We start from the raw sequence: 22,383 nt of genomic DNA, 5'->3' as shown, positions 1-22,383 counted from the left end.
TTCCGCAAGACTACCTATACTCTGAATGTTTGCATAATACTAATGGTTGATTAACATTTTCTGGATGTTTTATTACTTACAAACAGAATATTTCCTCAGAAGACTTACACATAGCCACCAAAATGTCACCAGATCAACAAAATATCCATGATCAGAAAATTAAAGTCAAACATCTCTTCAACTTCTGAAAAAAGTGTTACTAACACAACGCCATACACACGTTTTACCTGGCCTGCACCCCACTCATTGAGAGCTGGTTCAGCGAGAACGGCGACCCGAAGTTGTCGCTCTTGATGTTGGGCCCCGTGATGTTGATGAACGGAGGCTGGGTGGGCCGGGGAAGCACCTCCCTGCCGCCGCTGAGCATCTCCACCACCTTCCACATCGGCGGCCGAAGGTTCGGTGACGCTTGGGTGCACAACAACCCGACGTGGAACACCCGGAGGGCATCCTCCTCCGAGCACTGCTCGCGGAGGTTCAGGTCCAACAGCTCCATCAGGGTGCCGGTGTTGTAGTGACTCCATATCTGATAAAAAACATACCTCTCTATCAGTTTTTTCCTCTGAAATGGTACCGTTACAACAATAGCCTTTCAAGCAAAGAACTTTATTTATTTATTTTACCATTGTTGATTTTTTATAAAACAAGAGGAATTGCAGCCCCTGCGAACATTTTAAAAAAACAGAGTTCCACAAAAAGTTCAAGAGACAAAAAAATGTAAAGAAGAAAATAGCTAAAGTTTCACAAATCCCAGCCATAAATCTATAAGGGCTAGTCTGGGAGCCACGAAACCGGAGGAGATTGGAGAGACTAAAATAATATTTTTATTCAAAATTGAATAAGGATAGGATTTAAGTCCCTTCAATACCCTCTGGTTTTGTGGCTCCTAAACTAACCATAAGTTGATGATATTTTGCTTTTGCTCTTAGAATAACTAGAGCAAATTCCTTCTTGTGGAAAGCTTTGCATCCATTTCGTAAGATCCATATTGCCCAACACATTGTGATGGTGATTTCTACGAACAAAGGTTCTCTGATCTGATCCCTGACGCCAAAATGACAAAAATATCATCAGTGTTTGATAGGAACACATTTAAGCTGAACCAGCAAGCCAAGCAAAAGGGCAATGATACAGAAGGTGAAGAAGATTTTCCTCAGTATGAGGCACGCAAAGGACACAATTATAATCTAGAATCAGGCCCGGCCCTGAGGGTAGGCAGGGTATGCCGCCGCTCAGGGCCCCCAAAGTTAGTAGGGTCCCCAGTCCGACCTAAATAGATATATACTCTTATATATATGTATGATATATATTTATTCTATTCCCAAAATCTCTAGCCGCTGCTCGCTGGTAACCATTGTTAAAGATATTGCAAATGATTTTGGTGTAAATACATCATTTCCAATAAAGCGTAAAGCGGTGAGAAAGAAACAATTTGATGAAAGTAGGTGCCACGAAGAAATTCTAGAAAATGAGAGAGCTTTTCAAGTCAACTATTTTTTGGTATTAGTTGACATGGCGAGCACTTCTTTGAGGACCAGATTTGAAGAACTCTCCATGTTTAGGTATATTTGGGTTTTTATTGAGCTCAAGCACACTAAGCTCACTAAATGATAGAGAACTTGAAGAGTTTTGCACTAAATTTGCAAACACTTTCTCTCATAATGGTTCATGTGATGTTGAGTTAAATGATTTGATTTCTAAATTGAATATTCTAAAGTTTACTTTGCCTAACGACACATTATCTGTTGTGGAGATTTTTGAGCATATCAGAGTTGTGGATTGTTATCCTAATGCCTCTATTGCTTATAGAATATTATTTACTGTGTTTGTTACTATTGCATCTGCTGAAAGAAGCTTCTCAAAATTGAAGTTACTGAATAATTATTTAAGATCAGCAATGAGTCAAGAAAGGTTGAATGGTTTGACGCCTTTATGGTCGAGAAGAAGCTATTGAATGATATCGATATCAATAGTATAATCGATGATTTTGTATCAAAAAATGTTAGAAGAAATTTTATAAGATGAGAAGTGACAAGTAAATTTTTATTATTTCAGCCAATGTTATTTTATAAACAATAATGTGTAATATTCTATATTACAGTAACTTATATACAGTTTCTTTACTGATATGTATTTAGTAGATATGTAGATGATATATACATATACCTAGTTATATGGGGCCTCTATATAAATTTTTGCTTAGGGCCCCCGAAATGTCAGGACCGGCCCTGTCTAGAATATGCATGTTTCTCAATTTGAAGAGGGTCCTGGTAGGCCGGTACTCAACCGCACTTATAGAATTAGCCAAAAAACTTCCTTTATTCTCAGAAACTAGTTTCCATAACTATTTCTAGGCTTTGTGCAGTGAATATTGACCCGAAAGATGCTTAGACCGGTGCCAATGACAGTCGGTACCGACCGCTGGCGTGGCATCACAGACGGTCGGTACTTACCCCATCGGATGCAGTGGCGGGTGACAGGTGACACGACCAACTAGTCGGTTGGATTACGGGCGATCGATCTGGACGACACATGTCACATTGGAGACCTCGTGGTCGATACCGACCAACGTGTTAAGGTCGCAGCTGCTGCCGACCTGGTACGGTCGGTATCGGTGAACATGTGGCCGCCTGTGATTGGTCCATTCAATTTCAACCGTTTGAATTTAAAAAAATCCCAAAAAATTCTAAAAAAATCAAAAAAAACTGAATCCACACTATAGATAGAGAGGGGTTCTTGGCTTCCTTCACATACTTTCACCTCTAATTGTCAAGTTCTCTACTTCATTCACACAATTTCATCTTCGTTTAGGGTCTTTCGAACCTCTGTTTCGATATGGATCGGATGTGGAGTCCCAACTATGACTCTTTCATGGACTTGTTCAACGAGTAATGTCTGGCTGTCTGCAACATCCTGAGGTCCCTATCGGTGCGGGATAAGTCTATTTCGGCGGTCTTCCTCACATCTACCATCGATGAGCGGAAGGTCATAATCATCCCAATGGCCTAATTTCTCAACCTCTCTTTCCTTATATGTATGCTCCTCCTTTATATCCTTACTAACCAAATATCAAAGCCCCTCCTCCTACTGAGCCTCCAACCACTGACTCTCCTCCTCTTAGAACTGAAGAAGCACCTTCCACTGATGCTTGTCATCCATAACCTTTCACTTATTTGAATCCTCCTCCATATCCATACGAGTATCGATACGCTCTTCCTCCATATGGCTCGTATGGTGCTCCTCCTCTATATACTCCTCCTTATGGTGCTCCTTGTATGTTCCCTCCAACCTGTGATGCTTCTCCAGCATATGGTGTCCCTACTCCTTCTCATGCTCCCTCAGACATGATAGTGCCACCAAACAACCATATAATGATGTGGCTTCTAACTAGTCCGCATTCTCCACTGCATCGTAGTTCCAACGCAGATGGGATTGGACTAAGATGGAGGATGAAAGGCTTATAAGTACACATAATTTTATAAATTCCACACTTTTTTTGTAAACAGAGAACATTTTGTGAGTTTGTACATTTGTAGATGCATGCATGGTTAATACAATCCATTGACCTTGTTGAGGGCAACGATAAAAAAGATTGGTCTTTTGGGGCAAATTGCGACCACATCCAACTGCAACACTGAGCCTCCTCGCCAGCGTACCACAAAGCTGTTCAAGGATTGGTGGTCCATAAGCAACCGAAACTTCACCCTCTTTAATGGCATATACAATCGCTTGTTATGCCCCAGTCAAACGGAGCAAATGATGCTCAGTTGTTCCAAGCGGCAAAGGGTAACTTTCACAACAAGCCTGGCAAAATAGAATTCAATAAGCTAGAGCATATGTTGTCTGCACTTCGCAATCAACCAAAGTGGTGTGTATGGTACGGTGACTTCGACTCGAGCGATGCGAGCAGAGGATCCCGCCTCAACGTTGGAGGGAGACTATAGCTTCAGATCACCTAATGGTGTCGAAGCACCACACCTCTATTGGTCGCGATAGAATAAGAGCGCAATACAAAGGAATAGTGCCACAAACGAGCAACAACGATAGCCCTAACCAGAAGAAGGCCATAGAAAAGCATATCTACAAGTCAAGCGAGAAATTAAATTATACAAAGTTATACGAGCAGTTCACTAAGTTGATAAATTAGAACAATAATATGAATGACGACATGAGAAGGCTTCACATGTTGGACAAATAAATGATTGACCAAATAATTAAAATATATGCAAGGAAACGAGGAAGAGGTTGAGGAGGCGGAGGACGATGAGGATGAAGAGTAGTCTTTTATGAACTTTGTGATTTTATTGTTTTTAACATTTGATGTATTTTATGTACATAAATGAGCAGAGCTGGTAAATATGACACTGACTCAAAAAATGGAGTACTAAACGGGAGTACAAAATGAAGTACTAAGAGCATCTCCAACATGAGTACTAATCGGAGTTGTATTTTAAAATATAGGACATTGACTCCAAAAACTTTTCTATTTCATAAAATTTTAAAAATAATTATAGGACTCGGTCTCTCAGGTCCTAAATATAGGACCTCATACACTGGAGCTCTATCCTCATTTTGTACATTATTTCTAACATTTTATTTCCTAAATAACATGATCCTATAACATAATATAACACTCAAATGGTGGAGTTGCAAATAATTTTTTTTCGTCTTAAGAGCAACTTCAAAAGACTCTTTATATCCTTTGTAATTTATAGAAATAGAAATTTTGGTGAAAAAGTATCCTATAACACCTTATTTAATTGAATCTCTAAATATAGAGATCCTCTATTCTGAATTTCTTGATAGCCAAATATGGAGAGCGATGATGGTTTTCTAGAGTGCACACAATATATAGGAAAGCTATTGGAGGGTATAAAGATATAGAAAGTGATTTTTACTCAAATAGCTCTCCAATTGATGATTAGACTTTAGAAGTAAATTTTAGAAAGATGCTTGGAGATGTTCTAAACACTTCAAACTAGGTTATATTTTATTTTTAGGATTTCATGTCGTCAGTGCCACCTTACCGAAGAATGACATGGTGATGCAGGGGAAGGACATGAAAGTCGCCGACTTATGGTCGATGGATAAATACCATTGTTGATTCGATTAAGGGCATATTTGGTTACAAGGACTAAAGATTAGTCTTTCATTTTTGTCCCTAAATTGCTAAACAGTAGGACTAAACTTCTTTAGTCTATAGTCCCTCAAGGGTGGCTAAAAGGGGTTAAACCATAATAATTTCACCTTTTATCTTCCATTTATTTTAGTCGCATTAATGGCGGAAGAATGATAGGAGACTTTTTAGTATTCTTATGAGCCATTTATTGCATTATGAATACTTTGTGTTTGCAACCAACTTTTGAGTAAGCTTTAGTCCCTGAATTAAAGAAATCAAACAAGCCCTAAATTATGTCATGCCTTGTAAAATTCGATGGCCTAGATTCACCTAAGCTATTAGGTTATCTCCAGCAGTTTATTCGTCTTTATACCTATATTGAAACTCCATTCTACGAACAGTACAACTTATAATGCAAAACAGTGTTTTGTATGATTATATGTGTAAACTGTTAGACATGATATTACTTCTTAGCATGTAACCAGCATTACCATACCAGTGCCATGAGTGAAAGGCCTTCTTCCGACGACGCCACCGAGTTGTTGCTCTTCCTGCCAGTGACGATCTCGAGGATCAGCACGCCGTAGCTGTAGATGTCGGCCTTCTCCGTGAGCTGCCCGTGGACGATGTACTCTGGAGCCATGTATCCACTGCGCCAGAAATTGAAATCATAAATTAATGAGGGAGATTGATTTGTATTGATTTCTTCAGTCATCAGGAAAAGAAAAGAAAAATAAAAGAAAGAAAAGTTTGGTTGCACTCACTACCGGAATTTGGCTCTTTGCCGAGTGCCATATTCTTTGCCGAGTGTTTTATTTCGGGCACTCGGCAAAGAGCTCTTTGCCGAGTGCCACACAAAAAACCCTCGGTAAAAGAAAACACTCGGCGAAGAAGCTCTTTGCCGAGTGTTTTATTTTTGACACTCGGCAAAGAGTTTCTTTGCCGAGTGTCTTTTTTTGACACTCGGCAAAGGGCTCTTTGCCGAGTGTCACAAATACAACACTCGGCAAAGAGCTCTTTGCCGAGTGTTTTTTCTCCAACACTAGGCAAAGTCAATTTAAAAATCACATTTTAAAGTAGTAAATTAATTTAAATGAAAAAGTTTTCAACTACAAATTTGTATAACTCATCATGATGTACAATTTATATATTGAACATTTCTTCATATGACAAAATAAAAATAAATTTGTTCATAAAACCCATATCTCTCTCGTATAGTTTATGAAACTACGAGAGAGACGTATAGAATTTGTGCATATTGTTAGAACCATCATCTGAGATAAACAAATTACCAAACAACCAAAATAAACTTTGTAGATCTTGAGAAGTTATAGAAGTTTATAGTTGACAACTTTTTCATTTAAAGTCATATTGTCAACGAAAACTACGTCTGAATTTAAAAAATTTAAAATTTGAATTTTGAAAACGACTTCGAAAGGAAAAACCACCAACATGAAAGTTGTAGGTATTGAAGAGTTATGAAACTTTGTAGTTGACAATGTTTTAGTTTGAAATCATCTTGTTATGCAAAACTATGTTTGAATTTTGAAATTTGAATTTTTCAAACTGTCTCGAATGGAAAAACCACCAAAATAAAAGTTGTAGGTCTTGAAATGTAATGAAACTTTGTAGTTGACAATTTTTTGATTTGAAATCATCTTATCATTGAAAATTTCGTGTGAAGTTTTTAAATTTAAAATTCAAATTTTATAAACGGTCTCGGATGTAGAAACTATTAAAATAAAACTTTTTGATCTCAAAAAGTTATGCAACTTTATAGTTGGTCATATTTTCAAATGAACTCATTTAGTGCCTTAAATAATCAAATTACTCTCGATTTGTTATAGTATATGGGGAATGGAAACGTAATATAAACATAATTGGTGTAGTAGTGTAGTGGTATAGGAGGGTATGCGCGAGAGAGAGGTTGCGAGTTCGAATCTCACCATTTACAAAACATATAAGCAACGGGTAAGGTAATAGGGTAGGGTTGTAGAGTTGTTCCTAGAATTTAAAAAATGTTTTGCTGTTTTTTTTTAAATTTTTTCGATTCTTAATTTGCCGAGTGCTTTTTGACACTCGGCAAAGTCGCAAAGAATCCTTTGCCGATGAAAACTTTGCCGAGTGTTCTTTGCCGAGTGTTACACTCGGCAAAGGCTTTGCCGAGTGTAAAATAGTCTTTGCCGAGTGTCTTAGACACTCGGCAAAGAACGCGATTCCGGTAGTGACTCACAAAGTTCCGGCGAGGCCGGTGCTGAGATGGCTCTGGTCGTCCATGATGTTCCTGGCGAGGCCGAAGTCGGCGATCTTTGGCCTGAACCTGCCGTCCAGCAGGACGTTGCCAGCCTTGATGTCCCGGTGTATGATCCTGACCTCCGAAGCGCTGTGCAGGTAGGAGAGGCCCTCCGCGGTGCCCAGCACGATCTCGAACCTCCGCTCCCAATCCAGCACGGCCTTCTTGAGCGCGTCTGCGTTGCATTACATGCATGATGCATCGAAATGCCAGTCAGAAAGAAGGAAGAATCCAATCCAAATTGTATGAGTGTTGTGTTACCAATTGAGTGTTACGATACAAGTAGTATATATACTGAAGAGGTAGTGGTCGAGGCTGGTGTTGCAGAGGTACTCGTAGACGAGGAGGCTCTCGGGGCCGTCCACGCTGCAGCCCAGCAGCTTGACCAGGTTCTTGTGCCTCACCTGGCTCACCAGCTTCACCTCGTTGAAGAACTGCTCCGCCCACTGCCGCGTGCTGAAGAAGAGCCGCTTCACCGCCACCTCCCGCCCGTCCGCCAGCACACCCTGCTACCACCACCACCAAGCACCGTACCGTGGTGGATGCAATCAGCTCAGTTGTTGCATTGCGTATCTGTGTGCTAGCTTCTCGCACCTTGTAGACGGAGCCGTAGCCTCCCTGGCCGAGCTTGTTGGTCTGGCTGAACTCGCCGGTGGCCGTCCGCAGCTCCTGGTACTTGAAGCTCAGATGCGACGCGGCGATGGCGCGGATCATCCCGCCGGAGCCGTCCATGTCTGTATCTATACATGTCGTAGCACGTACGCACGGCGTCAAAGACTTGTCACCGGAGGTTTGCGTTGCGTTGCATACGTACCGTCATGGAGGAGATCGTCTCTTGATCTGGACCTCATTCTTGTCCAGATGAATAATATGCCCATGGCTACAAGCAGCGCCGACAAGACTGAAGCGACCACGATGACAGCAATGCGCCGTGCTGCCATGAAGGAAACCCAAAATAGCATCTGTGAGAATTTCTTTTCTAGGGGAGGCGGTGTTCTTCTTCAGACTAGGTTGTGCGCCCTCCTCTATCACTGGGGTCTGGGGGCACTTTTTTCTTCAACGGATCCCTCTATCACCTCTCAACTCCCATACCAGGATTATACAGGGAGACGCTAAGTGTGGGGTGCGGCACTGAGCTCCCTACCATCGGTTTGCGTGCGTATCAGTGTTTGTTTGTTGGGAAAAAATGGTAATAAATGGTAAATATGTATGAACAACACTGACTCATTTCTCAAATATTTGTCGTCCTCCGGTTCATTTTTAAACTAAAACACGATAAATAAAAAGTACGAAGAGAGTAATATTTTATGGTTGTAGCTGGGTATATGAAGAGAATTAGAATGAACCATTGTAGAGAGTAGAGATATAGGAGAAGAGAGATAGCTGATGTGGCGGAATAGTGAGATATAGGAGGATAAATTTAAAGTAGACCGTTAAAGACAGTCTCAGTTATAGATGTCCAATAAGCACGAGGCCCGTGAGCCCGACACGAAGACCGTTGTTTGGGCCCGGTCTGTCGGTGTTTTGGGTCCGACCGCACACCCGGGGTTGCCCCTCACGGTGCTTTTAGGAGTAGGACGGTGTCGACGACTGTAGCAAAATGGTTCGTGCCGATCGCACGAGGGACAATGGACAAGATTTGCAGGTTCGGGCCGCTTAGAAGTGCGTAATACCCTACGTCCTGGTGAGTATATGAGCGTGGTTACAAGGGGATTCTCTGGGTAGAGGGCGCAGAGAGTTTTTGTGGGTGGCTAAGTAGAACAGGGTCGATCGATCTGAAGGGGTGCCCCCTAGGCCTTATATACTCGGCCGTGGAGCAGTACATGTGATACGATAACAACAAGTAGCTAAAAGATAGTGAACCTCTTGAGTTTATCCCTACGTAACCTTCGCCGACTTATCCTCGCATGGCTCCGTTGCATGAGGGCTTCAGCGCGGGAAAGTCGGGTCTCTGTTGTGATCCATTCGTTCGACGTTGTGGGCCGCCTGTGTTTGCACTAATCAGTCTCGCGTCTCCTTTGTTGGCTGTCTCTCCCTAGGCCCACGAAAGAATGACCTTACGAATTATTGGGCCCTTGGGCCGTTCGTGAGGCCTTTTACTTCTTTAGTGGACCCAGGGGATATCTATCCCCCACAAGCCCCCGATCTTTGGGTTGATTTAGAGGTAATCAACTCAAAGATCCAAGGTCCAAAAAATGATTCCTTGCTGTCTTCTCTGGTTTTGATCACTCGTCCGACCAAAGTTCGGCTTTGTGCTTGTGCCTTAGAGGTCGGCATTTTGGATTGTAAGACCCTGGATTTTATTGGGTGCACCGGAGGTGCACCCAATGGGTGTAGCCCCCGACCTTCAAATGGATTTTTTAAGGATAATCCGTTCGAAGGTCTTCCTTTCACTTGCGAAAACTGGCATGAGGCTATTTTGCATTATGCTTTGGAGGTCAGCATTATGTCATCAATATTTTGCTGCTCAGGTCAGCGTATATTTTTGTCTTTAGCAGCCGAGTTTGCAATCCATCCATATCTTGCTAGGTAGTGCAATTTATTTGCTTCTGCGATTGATTGGACGTTTGACGGACGTTCTCTGTCTAGTCTTCACGTCGCTTCTGTCGGCCATATCTTGTACTTTGCTGGTTATATTTGGCTTTCCTCTGATCCTTACTGATATCTCATTTTTGTCTTGAGGTATTCACTGCATGCTCTGCACAGATGTGACCGTTTGAAAAATATACCGATAATTCCTGGGCGTCCCCCCCCAATGGGTGTGGGCAAGGGACGGCTTGGTACGCTGAGTGTTTTAGCCGGTTGCCTCTGAGTAGTAATGCGATGGGACGGCTAGTGTAATCATATCCTTCGCGCTGTTGACTGGAGTCCCAATGGGTGTAGTGTTGCATGAAACGGCGTCCGCCGTCTGACGTGTCTTCGGGTGGGTGGAAGTGCTTATTGAATGCCTTGCGACTGTTCAGTGACCGCGGTTAGAAGTGAGCGGTTGCCTTTCCCTTCTATAAATAACCCCTTTGCTTCTCTGGTTTCTTCACATCTCTTCGCTGCTCCTTACTGCCTCTTCCCTTTCTTCTCTCCCAAAGCTTTAACCATGGGCAAGAACAACAAGCGCAAGCGTGAGCCGACTCCTCCATCGGAGGAGTTTGGTGATTCAGAGTACTCGGAGGAGGAGTTCTCCTCCGAGCCCGAGGGGTCTCCGGCTCCCGTCTCTCCCCCGGCGTCGTCCGATGACTCGGACGACTCCCAGGGGATAGCCGCGGAGGTCTGGACATACATCCGGGCCGTCGAGCGCGCCGGGCTCGAAGGCTCGGATGAGTCGGAGTACTCCTCGGATGAGGAGGACTCGGACGGCGGCGACGAGGGTGAAGACGACGACGACGACGACGACGATGGCGACGGCAGCGGCAGAGGCGGCGGCGACGGCAGGGACAGCACCAAGGGCAGCAGCAGGGGCAGCACCAAGGGCAGCAGCGGCGGCAGCGGGGACGGCACCAGGGGCAGCAGCAGGGGCAGCACCAAGGGCGGCGGCGGCGGCAGGGGCAGGGCCAGTGGCTAGGTGCCACTGGTCTTCTTAGATATTAGTATAGTTTATTATAGCTAGAATAATGTAGTAGTAATTAGTATAATTTAGTAGTAGTAGTAGTGTAGAGTAGTATAATGTAGTTTAGTAGTAGTAGTAATGTAGAGTAGAATTAGGAAGTACCAACTCATAAAGAGTTGGTTTGTAAGCTCGTCAACTTCCCTTTAATGAAGATTGCCGTTTATCCCTTCTTTTTGATGACTCGTCACAGCTTTCGCTGAACGTTGAAACGATTCTTTTGATACAGTAGAAACAGCGCCGAGCGATAGTGAAGATTGACATCAGCGTTTTAGAAGTAACACTGAGCAATCGAACACAAGACCAGCGTTTTAGAGGCAATGTCGAATGATAGAAGGTCGGCATCGGCATTTTAGAAGTAATGCCAAGTGACAAAATACAGAGCTGGTATTTTAGAAATAACGCCGAGTGATTGAAGGTCGGCGTCGGCATTTTAGAAGTAATGCCGAGCGATTGAACACGTGGTCGGCGTTTTAGAGGCAGCGCCGAGTGATTGAAGGTCGGCGTCGGCATTTTAGAAGTAATGCCGAGCGATTGAACACGTGGCCGGCGCTTTAGAGGCAGCGCCGAGTGATTAAAGGTCGGCGTCGGCATTTTAGAAGTAATGCCGAGCGATTGAACTCGTGATCGGCATTTTAGAGGCAGCGCCGAGTGATAGCCAGCTTCTCGAGTTAATTTGAGGAAAACGGCCGAGTGATGAGGTGGCACATCGGCTTTCTTGGAAATAACTGTTAGATATCCACGTGGCATGCTGGGATTTCGGAGATGACCGCCGGGTGATGACTGGGCACTTTTGAAAAGGTATCTGGCTCAAGAATATCCCTTAAGAGTCGCGCTTTTAGCCGTCTTTGCTTTCCGTGCCCTAGTTCTTGCATTTCCGCATCTGAGTTTTCTCTGCCACTCTCCTCCTGCTCTGTTTCGCCAGCGAGAAACAAGATGGCGCCCAAGAGGAAGACCGCAAACTCGTCTGCCGCAGTGATCCCCGCCATCGACCCCAACAGTCAGTTACCCTTCGCAGGTAACCATATGTCTGTGATTTCTGAAGTTGAGCTTCTCCGCCTTGTTTCCATCGGGGTTCTCCCTCCACGGGAACTCTGTTCTTGGCGTTCTTGCCACGGGACCACTGTCCCAACCGAAGATACCCATGAGTCAGTGGTTTACACTCCTTTTCTTCTTCGCGGCCTCGGCCTTCCCATATCTCCTTTTTTCCGTGGTATCCTTGATTTTTATCGCATCAACCTGACTCACTTGAACCCTAACTCCATTCTCCAAATCTCTATTTTCGTTCACCTTTGCGAAGCTTACCTTGGCGTGCTGCCGCATTTTGGCTTGTGGAAGTATCTGTATCACTGCCGTCCTGGGATGGCCGGGGGGCAGCATCAATTGGTCGGAGGTGCCAGTTTAGAGATGCGCCGGGGGCGGAAGACCGAGTATCTCGAGATACCCCTCAAGGACAGCATTAAAGGTTGGCGTCTGGAGTGGTTTATAATGGACAATTATGGAAATTCTCTCCCTCCTCGCTCAGGGAGACAGGCAGACGTTCATACTCCGAGTTGGACTGAATCTCCCACGGACCAAGAAGTAGCCGAGGCGGGCGTGTTGCTTACTGAGGTTGGATTACTGAAAGAGAGAGGTCTGACTGCCGAAGCCGTGGTCACAGATTTTGTTTTCAAAAACATTCAGCCGCTGAAGGACAGGGCCTATCCGGCATATCTTTACCGAGGGCTGGCCGACTCGACTCGAGTTACTAATAAGAGAATTTCTTCTGTTGATTTGGTGAGCCGACTCGAGATGATCCTCAGGGGTAAGGTTTCAAACGTTGGAGCTCCAGTGGCATACTCGGCTTGGAACCTGCCTTCTCCCAAAGATTTCACTCTTTTTGTGTCCAATCCGCCCGTGACAGATAGCAATTTGGGTCTTAGAGTTCGACCTTCTGCTGAAGAGGTCCGTTCCTTAGTTGCTTCGCTCGGGGAGATACCTGATGATGAACGGCAGATTTATTTTGAAGTGCCCCTGAACCCTAGTGACGCAGACATAAATGACATGCTCGATCTGCTAGCTGAGGATTCATCTGATACTGCTCCTGATGGTACATTGGCAGTGGTGCCGCTTCCAGAAGTTGATGCGACCTTGGATGTCTCGAAACCTGCCAATACTCGCCCGAGGCGTCCCAGCCGAACCAGTCAGCCCGAGCCTTCTGCTGATGAGCAGAAAAGGAAAAGAAGACGCCTCCGGCGAGTGTCTAGCTTTGATGAGGATGCCAGCACCTTAGCTCCTACTGCCGAAGAAATGACTGCAACTGGTCTTGCTGACATTGATCCCAATGGGTGCGCTCCGCCTGCTGCTGACCCTAATGAGGATGCTGTTTGTGCTGTTGCTGTGGAAGATGAGGAGGAAGAGAATGAAACTCCATTAACTCGGAAGAACAGTCGGCAGTTCGTCGCTAGCGGTGGTAGTAGTGGGGTTCCTTCTCCTGCCTTGTCTGCTCTTATTGGTCTGCAAGAACTGTCCATGACCAATTTTGATCAAGCTCTAGAGGATATGGTCCCTGAGAACTTGCTGTTGGAACCTGCAGACGTTGATGCAACAGAAACTTGTGCAGCCGTGCCAGATGCTGGGTTGAGGTCGTCCCGTGCCTCGTCGACCTTAGAGCACGATCTCGAGGGCCGGGATAATGACTTGGACCGTCCTGATCCTGTGGAAACAGCTGAAGGCCCGTCGACTTTAGAGGTGGTCACGGCAGAGAGCTTGGATCCTTTGAATAGTGCTGACATGTGCCCAGCCCCCGAGGGTGTCGCCAGGGAGGACTCAACTCAGGCGAGGAGTGTAGGCCACTACCCAGCCCCCGAGGGTGTTGCCGGGGGTGACCCGGCTCAAGTGGGCAGTGCCAACCTTGACCCAGCCCCCGAGGGTGTCCGAGCGGGGTCTCCCTCCTGCACTTCCATGGATGTTCATGTGGGTTCACCTCCACACTCTGGCGGCATGATGGTGGCTCGGACTCCGGATCAGGGGGTCGCTTTGGAGGGCAGCATCCCCACTGGTCTGGAGTTAAACTCTGCTGAATGTACTGAGCTTGTTCCTGCTGGTCTGCTGCAAACTGCTTCGAGTGGTGGTCTGGCACCTGGTCATCAGCCGATTTTGAATGACTTGGGGATCCCTTCGCTTTTCTCCAACCTCCAGGTGCTGTGCTGTGCTTTAGTTGGATCTTTATGTTGCGTGAATTGCTGCCATTATGATCATCCGCTCTTCTTATCAGGCTTTGGTGGATGGAATGGTCGGCCAGCTGAAATCGCAGGGTGCTTCCATCCCGGAGGTGGCTTCATCTCTTGAGCGTTGGAATCCGGTGTTGCTTCGGAGTCGTGTATCTGAGTTGGAGGCCGCCAATGCTGGTTAGTGTCTTTTCTTCTTCTTCTTTGTTTTGCCCGTGGATTGTTTTACCTTCTGACCTCATTTTGTTTGAATACTTCTTGATAGGGATGACTCGGCAGATCACAGTTCTTGAAGAAAAACACTCTCAAGATCAAGCCGAAATGGCTCGACGATGCGCTGACTTCGAGGAGAAGTATTCTCAAAGTCAGATCGAGTTGAGTCAGGTCTCTGCGGCTTTGGATGATGCCAACGCTCTGAGTTCCTCCCTTCATGTCCAGCTTGACTCTGAGAAGGTAGCTTACGAATCTGTGCTTCGCCTTATGATGCTCTTGGATTCTGAATGAGTTGATTTTTGCTTGTAGGAGGAAAAACGCATCCTTGCCGCTTCTCGCGATAACTTGGACAGGTTGTACCGAGATTCCAGCAACTCGCTGACCATCTTGGAGAGGAGCCACCGTTTTACGATGGAGGAGCTTGACAATCAGCGCCGTCAACTGCAAGAATCCTCGGATGAAGTGGCCCGCCTTACACAGTTGCTATCGGCAAAGGACGCCACCATCAAGGGACTCCGAGCTTCTAAGAAATCCATTGCTCAGGAGTTAGAAACTGCTCAGCAGGCTGTTAAAGTTGCTGAAGAAGCTGCTGTCACTTTCAAAACTCAGCGCGATAAGGCCCTGGACAAGGCCATTCGAGTAGGACGAATCTTGATGAGAAGACCCGGCGTGGCTGTCCCTGAAGATATAAAAGCCGACGTGAATGCTGCCCCTGATTCCTCGAATCGCCCTTCTTCGTCAGTCGTTCCTGAGAAAGACATTAGAAAATAAAGAAGCAGTTCGCGTGCTCCGAGCGCGCAGTTAGCGTGATCAAGTATCGGCTTATCATTCGAATGACGTGATTACACCCTTATTGTATCAGAATTTATTAGTTTGCAAGTTTGTGGTAACACTGCATGATGATTATGAAGTTTGTTTGTGGGATATGGAGATCATCCCTTGAACTGCATAAGCGTGGGTACGCTATACTGGTTCAAGCCATCAATTACTTTTAGTCGGTAACTTCCGTTAGTAGGGCATAGTGGTCACCCCCCGTAGAGTAAGCGTGAGCATGTTGCACCGCCTCAAGTCGTTGCCGACTTAAGTCGATTGCTTCGTTCGTAGGGTATAGTGGTCACCCCGAGTTAAGTAAGCGTGAGCATGTTGCACCGCCTTAAGTCGTTGCCGACTTAAGCCGATTGCTCCGTTTGTAGGGCATAGTGGTCACCCCGAGTTGAGTGAGCGTGAGCATGTTGCACCGCCTTAAGTCGTTGCCGACTTAAGCCGATTGCTCCGTTTGTAGGGCATAGTGGTCACCCCGAGTTGAGTGAGCGTGAGCATGTTGCACCGCCTTAAGTCGTTGCCGACTTAAGCCGATTGCTCCGTTTGTAGGGCATAGTGGTCACCCCGAGTTAAGTAAGCGTGAGCATGTTGCACCGCCTTAAGTCGTTGCCGACTTAAGCCGATTGCTCCGTTCGTAGGGCATAGTGGTCACCCCGAGTTAAGTAAGCGTGAGCATGTTGCACCGCCTTAAGTCGTTGCCGACTTAAGCCGATTGCTCCGTTCGTAGGGCATAGTGGTCACCCCGAGTTAAGTAAGAATGCAAGTCAATCATAAATGAGTCAAGTATCTTTGAAATCTCTCTTTATTGATGACGTATTTCCTTTATACAGAATACATGGTCACCTTGGCTGTTTTGAGATACAGCTATGGGTAAAACTTTCGGAGGTGCTCTATATTCCAGGAGTTCCCGACTTCTGTACCATCCATTTGGGTGAGGCGATATGATCCGGGACGAGTGACTTCTGCTACTATGAAAGGTCCCTCCCATAAGGGTGATAACTTGTGCCGTCCCTCCCCCGTTAGAATTCGGCGGAGGACTAGGTCTCCCATCGAAAAGAAACGTTGCCGCACAGCTTTGTCGTGGTAGCGCCTTAGAGTCTGCTGGTATCGTGCTGATTGAATCACCGCATTCAGTCGCTCTTCCTCGAGTACGTCGATATCCTCCAGCCTAGTGGCTTCGGCTTCTGCTATGCTTTCGAAGATCAATCTTGGCGCCCCAAACTTGAGATCAGCGGGTAGCACTGCCTCCGACCCATAGACCATAAAGAAAGGAGTGTTTCCATGCAGGGCCCGGCTAGGTTGAGTTCTCAAGCTCCAAACAACATAAGGCAATTCTCTTATCCATTTTCCTGCGAATTTTTCATTTTTATCAAAGACCCTTTTTCTATGTGCTTCCAATATCATTCCGTTGGCTCGCTCAACCTGCCCGTTGGCTCTCGGATGGGCTACAGATGCATACTTGATCTGAATGCTTTTTTGCTCGCAGAAGTCAAAGAATTCTGAACTGGTGAAGTTGGATCCCAAGTCAGTGATGATACTGTTCGGTATCCCAAATCTGAATATTATGTTTCGTATGAATTCCACGGCTTTAGCAGAGGTTAAGGAGGCAATGGGCTGAAACTCTATCCACTTGGTGAACTTGTCAATTGCCACCAATACATGGGTGTATCCTCCTTGAGCTTTCTTGAAAGGTCCAATCATATCATATCCAATCCAGTCCATTGGGTATTCCCCTTCCGTCGGCACGATGCCGAAGAAAGGAGTGTCTGACTCGTGGAGCTCTTTGAGGTGAACTCCCAAGCCTTGAAGCGTACGGGGGAAGGTGACATTGATGCTGCTCCCCCCGTCCACTAGCACCTTCTTCACCCGGCTTTCTCGGATCACCGGATCGACGAGGAGCGGGTATTTACCCGGGTGGTCGAAGTTGAGCCATTGATCATCCCGAGTGACCGTGATTGGGTGCTCCGACCACCGGTACGGGGCGGGAGGGCCGGTGGTCGCCACCAGTATCTGCCGGTCGTTGAGCTTTTGTTGTCTCTTGTTCTCCTGCGACCCATGTCCGCCGAAGATGACGTTGACCTCCCTGTCAACGCGCGGGAAAGCTCCTCCTCCCCCCTCCTCCGGCTGATGGGGCTGTCGTGGTTCATCTGGTCCTCCCCTCGGCGGAGGAGGTGGTAGAGGTTGGAAGGGTCGGCCATGCCCGACGGAGTGCTTGAAGTCCCGGCAGTTGCGGAGAGTGTGGCGCATATCCTTGTGGTACGGGCACTGGGCGTCGAGGATGTCGTCCAGCGTGCGTTCGCCTCCACGAGGTCCTCCTCGGGCGCGAGAGGCGGGTGGTCCGGCGGCGTGTACCTCTTCGCGAGGCCTCTTCTCCCAGCGCTTGTCGGGCGGCTGGTTCGCGTCGCGTCGTGGTGCCGCCGGTGCGGGCTTTGCTCCTCCGATGAGGTCCTGGGCCCGCTCGTCAGCGGTGATGTAGAGGTCGGCTTCCCGGAATAGCTCCTCGGAGGTGGTTGGCGCCTTTTGCAGTATGGCTCGGACGAAAGCCGAGTCATTAGATCCTCTGTAGAAGTCCTCGATCACGGCCGCCTCCGTGACCTCGGGGATGCGGTTTCTCATGGTCTGGAACCTTTTAAGGTATGACCGGAGAGTCTCATCCCCCGGCGCTTGATGGATTTGAGGTCCCATGGTTGCGCTGGCTTGTCGGAGAGAGACTGGAAGTTGGCGGTGAAACGTCGACTGAAGTCTCCCCAGTCGTCGATGCAGTGTCGGGGTAGATGTCGTAGCCACTGCAGCGCGTCTTGCCCGAGGACGATGGGCAGATACGCAGTCATGACGTCCTCGGATGCCCCGGCGGCCCGAGCAGCGGTGGTGTAGACGGCCAACCAGCCCCCTGGATCCTGCTTAGGTTCATATTTGTCGACATTGGATACCTTGAAGTTGGGAGGCCATTGGATGGCCCTAAGGCGCGGAGTAAGGGCAGATACTCCGCACGTGTCCTCCTGTCGTCGAGGATGTCGTCTGTCCCGGGGAGGGGAGTGGCGGTGGTGGTTCCTCGACCGTCCCCGGGTGGTTCCACCAGTTGAAGCTGTTGCCGACTCAGTTTGGGTGGCCTGGCTTTGAGTCGGGAAGCCATGGTCTCGGTCATACTCCTCCCGACGGCGAATTTCGTTCTCGTGCCGCCGTTCGCGCGAAGCATTGATAGAGCTTCGCGCGTCTCGGCGACTGTTGATGGCGTGTCGCAGATCGTTCGGCGGGTGGGCGAGCGGTAGAAGATGGTTGGCTGCCTGAGTGAACAGGCGCCGGTATCCCTCGGCATCGGGGGTCCGAGGAAGTCCGTCAGCTATCCGGGCCAGAACGCCTCCGACCTCGCTCGGCGTATTCATAGCTCGGGCGAAGTCGGGGTTCAGGTTGCGCCCGAAGAGCGGGTTCTCGCGTCGTTGCCTTGCGTCTTGCTCGGCTTGCTCCTGAGTCCGACGGCGATCTCGTCGTCGGGAGTTCCTTCGTTCCCTGAAGACGCGTTCTTCCGGAGTTTCTCCTATCTCTGAGACCTCGTCTCGTGAGACAGGCTGCTCCGGATCCCGTTCTCCAGCTGCGTGATGTCGTCGAACATTCCTGCGTCGATTCCTTCGTCGGCGGGATTCTCGCTGAGGTGGTTCTTCTCCAGGCGCGGTCGGTTCGTCGTCGGAGACGGTGGGCGACTCTGCTCTCCCGATGAAGAGGACGTCGGGGTAGAGCGGTATTGCTGCCGTGGCGACTTTCTTTCCGTTCTCCTTTGAGGTCGGAGGAACGGGAAGAACGACTGGCCTTTCCTTGATCTCCTTCCTTCTCATGATCTGTGTCCATTCTTTTGTCGGGGAAGTAGACAGCGGAGTCTTCCGGGTCAGCGAGCTTCTAGCTCCAGCCTCCCCGGAGACGATCTCGTTCCGAAGAGCCGGAGGTAGCGTTTTTCCAGCATTTTCGGAGTTTGTTGGAGGAGACTTCTGTTCCGGTAGATCCGCGAGGCGGTGTAGAATTCCCTCTTCGTCCGCCACGGATGATATCGTCCCGAAGCAGAATGTGGATCCGGGACGCATGGTAATCTTGCTGTGGAAGGTGACGGCCATTGAGCTAGCTTGGATCGTCGACACACCCCCTACCTGGCGCGCCAGCTGTCGGTGTTTTGGGTCCGACCGCACACCCGGGGTTGCCCCTCACGGTGCTTTTAGGAGTAGGACGGTGTCGACGACTGTAGCAAAATGGTTCGTGCCGATCGCACGAGGGACAATGGACAAGATTTGCAGGTTCGGGCCGCTTAGAAGTGCGTAATACCCTACGTCCTGGTGAGTATATGAGCGTGGTTACAAGGGGATTCTCTGGGTAGAGGGCGCAGAGAGTTTTTGTGGGTGGCTAAGTAGAACAGGGTCGATCGATCTGAAGGGGTGCCCCCTAGGCCTTATATACTCGGCCGTGGAGCAGTACATGTGATACGATAACAACAAGTAGCTAAAAGATAGTGAACCTCTTGAGTTTATCCCTACGTAACCTTCGCCGACTTATCCTCGCATGACTCCGTTGCATGAGGGCTTCAGCGCGGGAAAGTCGGGTCTTTGTTGTGATCCATTCGTTCGACGTTGTGGGCCGCCTGTGTTTGCACTAATCAGTCTCGCGTCTCCTTTGTTGGCTGTCTCTCCCTAGGCCCACGAAAGAATGACCTTACGAATTATTGGGCCCTTGGGTCGTTCGTGAGGCCTTTTACTTCTTTAGTGGACCCAGGGGATATCTATCCCCCACACGGTCCGAGCCCGGCATGGCCCGGTTCTATGCGGGCCCGGGCCGACCCGACACGAATAAGCGGGCCGGGCTCGGACAAGAAACTAGGCACGGTGGGCTAGCCCGACACGACCTGTTTACCTCTAAGCCCGTTAAGCCCGCTTTTTAACACTAAAACGTACTTACCGGCCCGCATAGCCCGTTTTTCGGCCCGCTTTTTCGTGCTAAACTGGCCGGCCCAGCCCGTTTAGACCCGCTGCGGGCCGGGCTCGGACAGGGGACTGAGCCCGCGTGCCTAGACGGCCCGGCCTGGTTTTCTAACCGTACCTGGCGGGCCGGGCCGGGCGGCCCATTTGGACATCTCTAGTCTCAGTGCTTGACTTCTTCTCTACTGATTTTGTGATTTAGCCCTATGGATCTTTTGTATTTGCATATATTAGCTCGCCCCCACGAAGTTGCAGGAGTAGGAGTTGGAGTTGCTATCGCTAAAATTCAGACACGGCACGCTTCTCTGATCTTCCCCATTAAACATTTTTGACCAGCAATGACAGACCACAAAGTCTAACCGATGTCGTTTTCCTCTCTTTATAACCAAGTGAAACGGGGAAATTCAAAGGTCAGCACGAGGTAGAAAATGTAATCACCGGACGATCTGCCGCTGCCGCTGCCGCCGCCGGCGTTGACGGGCAGGTAGAACGCCCGCGTGGAGTACCTGACGACGCACCCGGCGTTGAGGCCGTACCCCTCGGGCGCGGCCGGTAGGCACTCGCGGACAAGCTGGTCGCGCGCGCTGCCCACGCACGCGGCGCACGCGCTGGCGTTGAGCGACCTCCAGCACTGCGCTGCGGCGTATGCGCCGCGCCCGGATGCCGCCGCGTAGTAGTAGTCCTTGGCGCCCGGCGCAGCCGCCGTGACGTTCCGCACCAGCGCGGCGGCGGCGGCCGCGAACCCAGCCGGCGCGGTGGCGTTGGAACACACCGCAGCGTCGCTGGCGTCGGTGGCAGCGGCCGTGAAGTTGTCGCCACCGTAGCGGAGGAAGCAGCCGTCGAGGTAGATGCGGCCGCCGTCGGCGGGGAGGCAGTGCGGCAGCTTCACGCGGGCCTGTCCGTAGCAGAGTTGGCAGTCGGTGGGGGAGAGGTAGCTCATGCACTGCGCGAGGCCGAACACTGTGTTGCTGCCCTCGCCGGAGCCGACGGCACCGAAGCCCGAGCTCTTCACGTTCTGGTAGATCATCTCCATGGTTGTGTCGAAGCTCATGTCGAAGGCCTCTGGATCCACAGTCTGCGTAGCCGCGCACACCGTGTCCAGAATCGCCGGTGTGTCCGCGTCATCATCGACGCCGGCAGCGGACACGGCGCTGAGGAGGAGGAGGTGGATGTGGAACGAGGCGGCCGCCGCCGTGAGGAAGCGGCAGCGGTGCGCTGCTCTTGGTCGCCGCCGTTGCATGGCGCCGAACGCACATCCCAAAGTAGGAGTCCTCGCGCGAGTGCTTAAGAGCAACTCCAATCATGAGAGTCCCATAGTTGGGCCCTATAATTTAATTTAGCTACCTGTTCTATTTATTTAGGGTCCAAATACAATTGTTGATTTCAACCGTGGACCCTAAAATAGCTTACATTTGTAACCAACCCATATTCCCCTGTACGTAGACCCTCTGATATCTGCCACTCCGAACGCCATTCCTGCGCAGACTGTTTTTTGCGCCGCCGCTAATTCCAGGGTGGTGTTCCGGCGCTCATCCAGTAGAAGCCGCCACTCAATGCATCGACTAGGATTGCTGCCTTCATTTCAGGTACACAGCGACATCAGTTGATCGTGGAACCGGCTACAATCAAATTTTGTGAATAGAACAGAGGTGGCCCAACATCCTCATTCGATGGTTTTGTCCTGTTTGAACAATATATGTTGTCCTCATTTGTTGCAGGATGGTGTATGGAAGTAGGAGATCAAAAATGCATCAAGAAGATGATGAGATTGATGATGACCTTCAGCACATATTGGTTTTTATGCTAGGTGAATACCGGAAGAGGAAGAATGAAGATCAACGTAAAAAGCATCAAGGTTCAGTTTTTTGACATGAGGTATATGATCGTAGTAGAGGAGAGCATGATTTAAAATTATTCAATGACTACTTTGCTGAGCGTCCAACATATCCTGAGAAGTATTTCCGACGACGCTTTCGGATGAGTCGTCCTCTTTTCTTGCGGATAGCTGAAGCGGTTAAACAACATGATCACTATTTTGCTCAGAAAAGAAATGTTGTCGGTGCTCTTGGGTTTTCTTGTCTTTAAAAGGTGACTGCAGCTTTTAGACAACTTGCTTATGGTGTTCCAGTAGTTTACGTTGACGAGTATTTGCGGATTGGAGAAAGCATGGCTAT

The 22,383-nt window shown here is 48.4% G+C and overlaps 1 protein-coding gene across 10 annotated transcripts; it reads right to left on the bottom strand.

The window, feature by feature from the left end:
* On the bottom strand, window positions 1-21,770 carry LOC103630323 (cysteine-rich receptor-like protein kinase 2). 10 transcript variants are annotated; one of them, XM_020539554.2, is made up of 9 exons: window positions 20,648-21,770; window positions 8,227-8,346; window positions 8,007-8,152; window positions 7,693-7,918; window positions 7,353-7,587; window positions 5,616-5,769; window positions 897-1,044; window positions 624-662; window positions 434-526 (listed from the first exon to the last, which is right to left on the bottom strand). In XM_020539554.2, exons 1-8 carry the CDS (start codon window positions 21,447-21,449, stop codon window positions 637-639), a joined length of 1,857 nt encoding a protein of 618 aa, XP_020395143.1. In that variant the 5' UTR covers window positions 21,450-21,770; the 3' UTR covers window positions 434-526; window positions 624-636. The 10 variants fall into 10 exon arrangements, with proteins under 10 accessions (XP_020395138.1, XP_020395137.1, XP_035816090.1 ...); XM_020539549.2 differs by lacking the exon at window positions 624-662 and having other exon boundaries at window positions 1-526; window positions 8,007-8,146; XM_020539548.2 differs by lacking the exon at window positions 624-662 and having other exon boundaries at window positions 1-526; window positions 20,648-21,769.
* Between the last annotated feature and the right edge of the window lie 613 nt (window positions 21,771-22,383).

Source organism: Zea mays, chromosome 6 (genome assembly GCF_902167145.1).
Source record: "Zea mays cultivar B73 chromosome 6, Zm-B73-REFERENCE-NAM-5.0, whole genome shotgun sequence".
Classification (NCBI taxonomy): Eukaryota; Viridiplantae; Streptophyta; class Magnoliopsida; order Poales; family Poaceae; genus Zea; species Zea mays.
Note: the sequence above shows the minus strand (reverse complement) of the source record. Positions and strands in the feature narration are given on the sequence as shown.

Coding starts and splice junctions, on each gene's coding strand:
- LOC103630323 (XM_020539548.2), bottom strand. CDS start 21,449: ATGCAACGGCGGCGACCAAGAGCAGCGCACCGCTGCCGCTTCCTCACG. Junction 7,588..7,692: donor CTTCAGTATATATACTACTT/GTATCGTAACAC, acceptor AATGCAACGCAG/ACGCGCTCAAGAAGGCCGTG. Junction 527..896: donor CAAAATATCATCAACTTATG/GTTAGTTTAGGA, acceptor GTTTTTTATCAG/ATATGGAGTCACTACAACAC.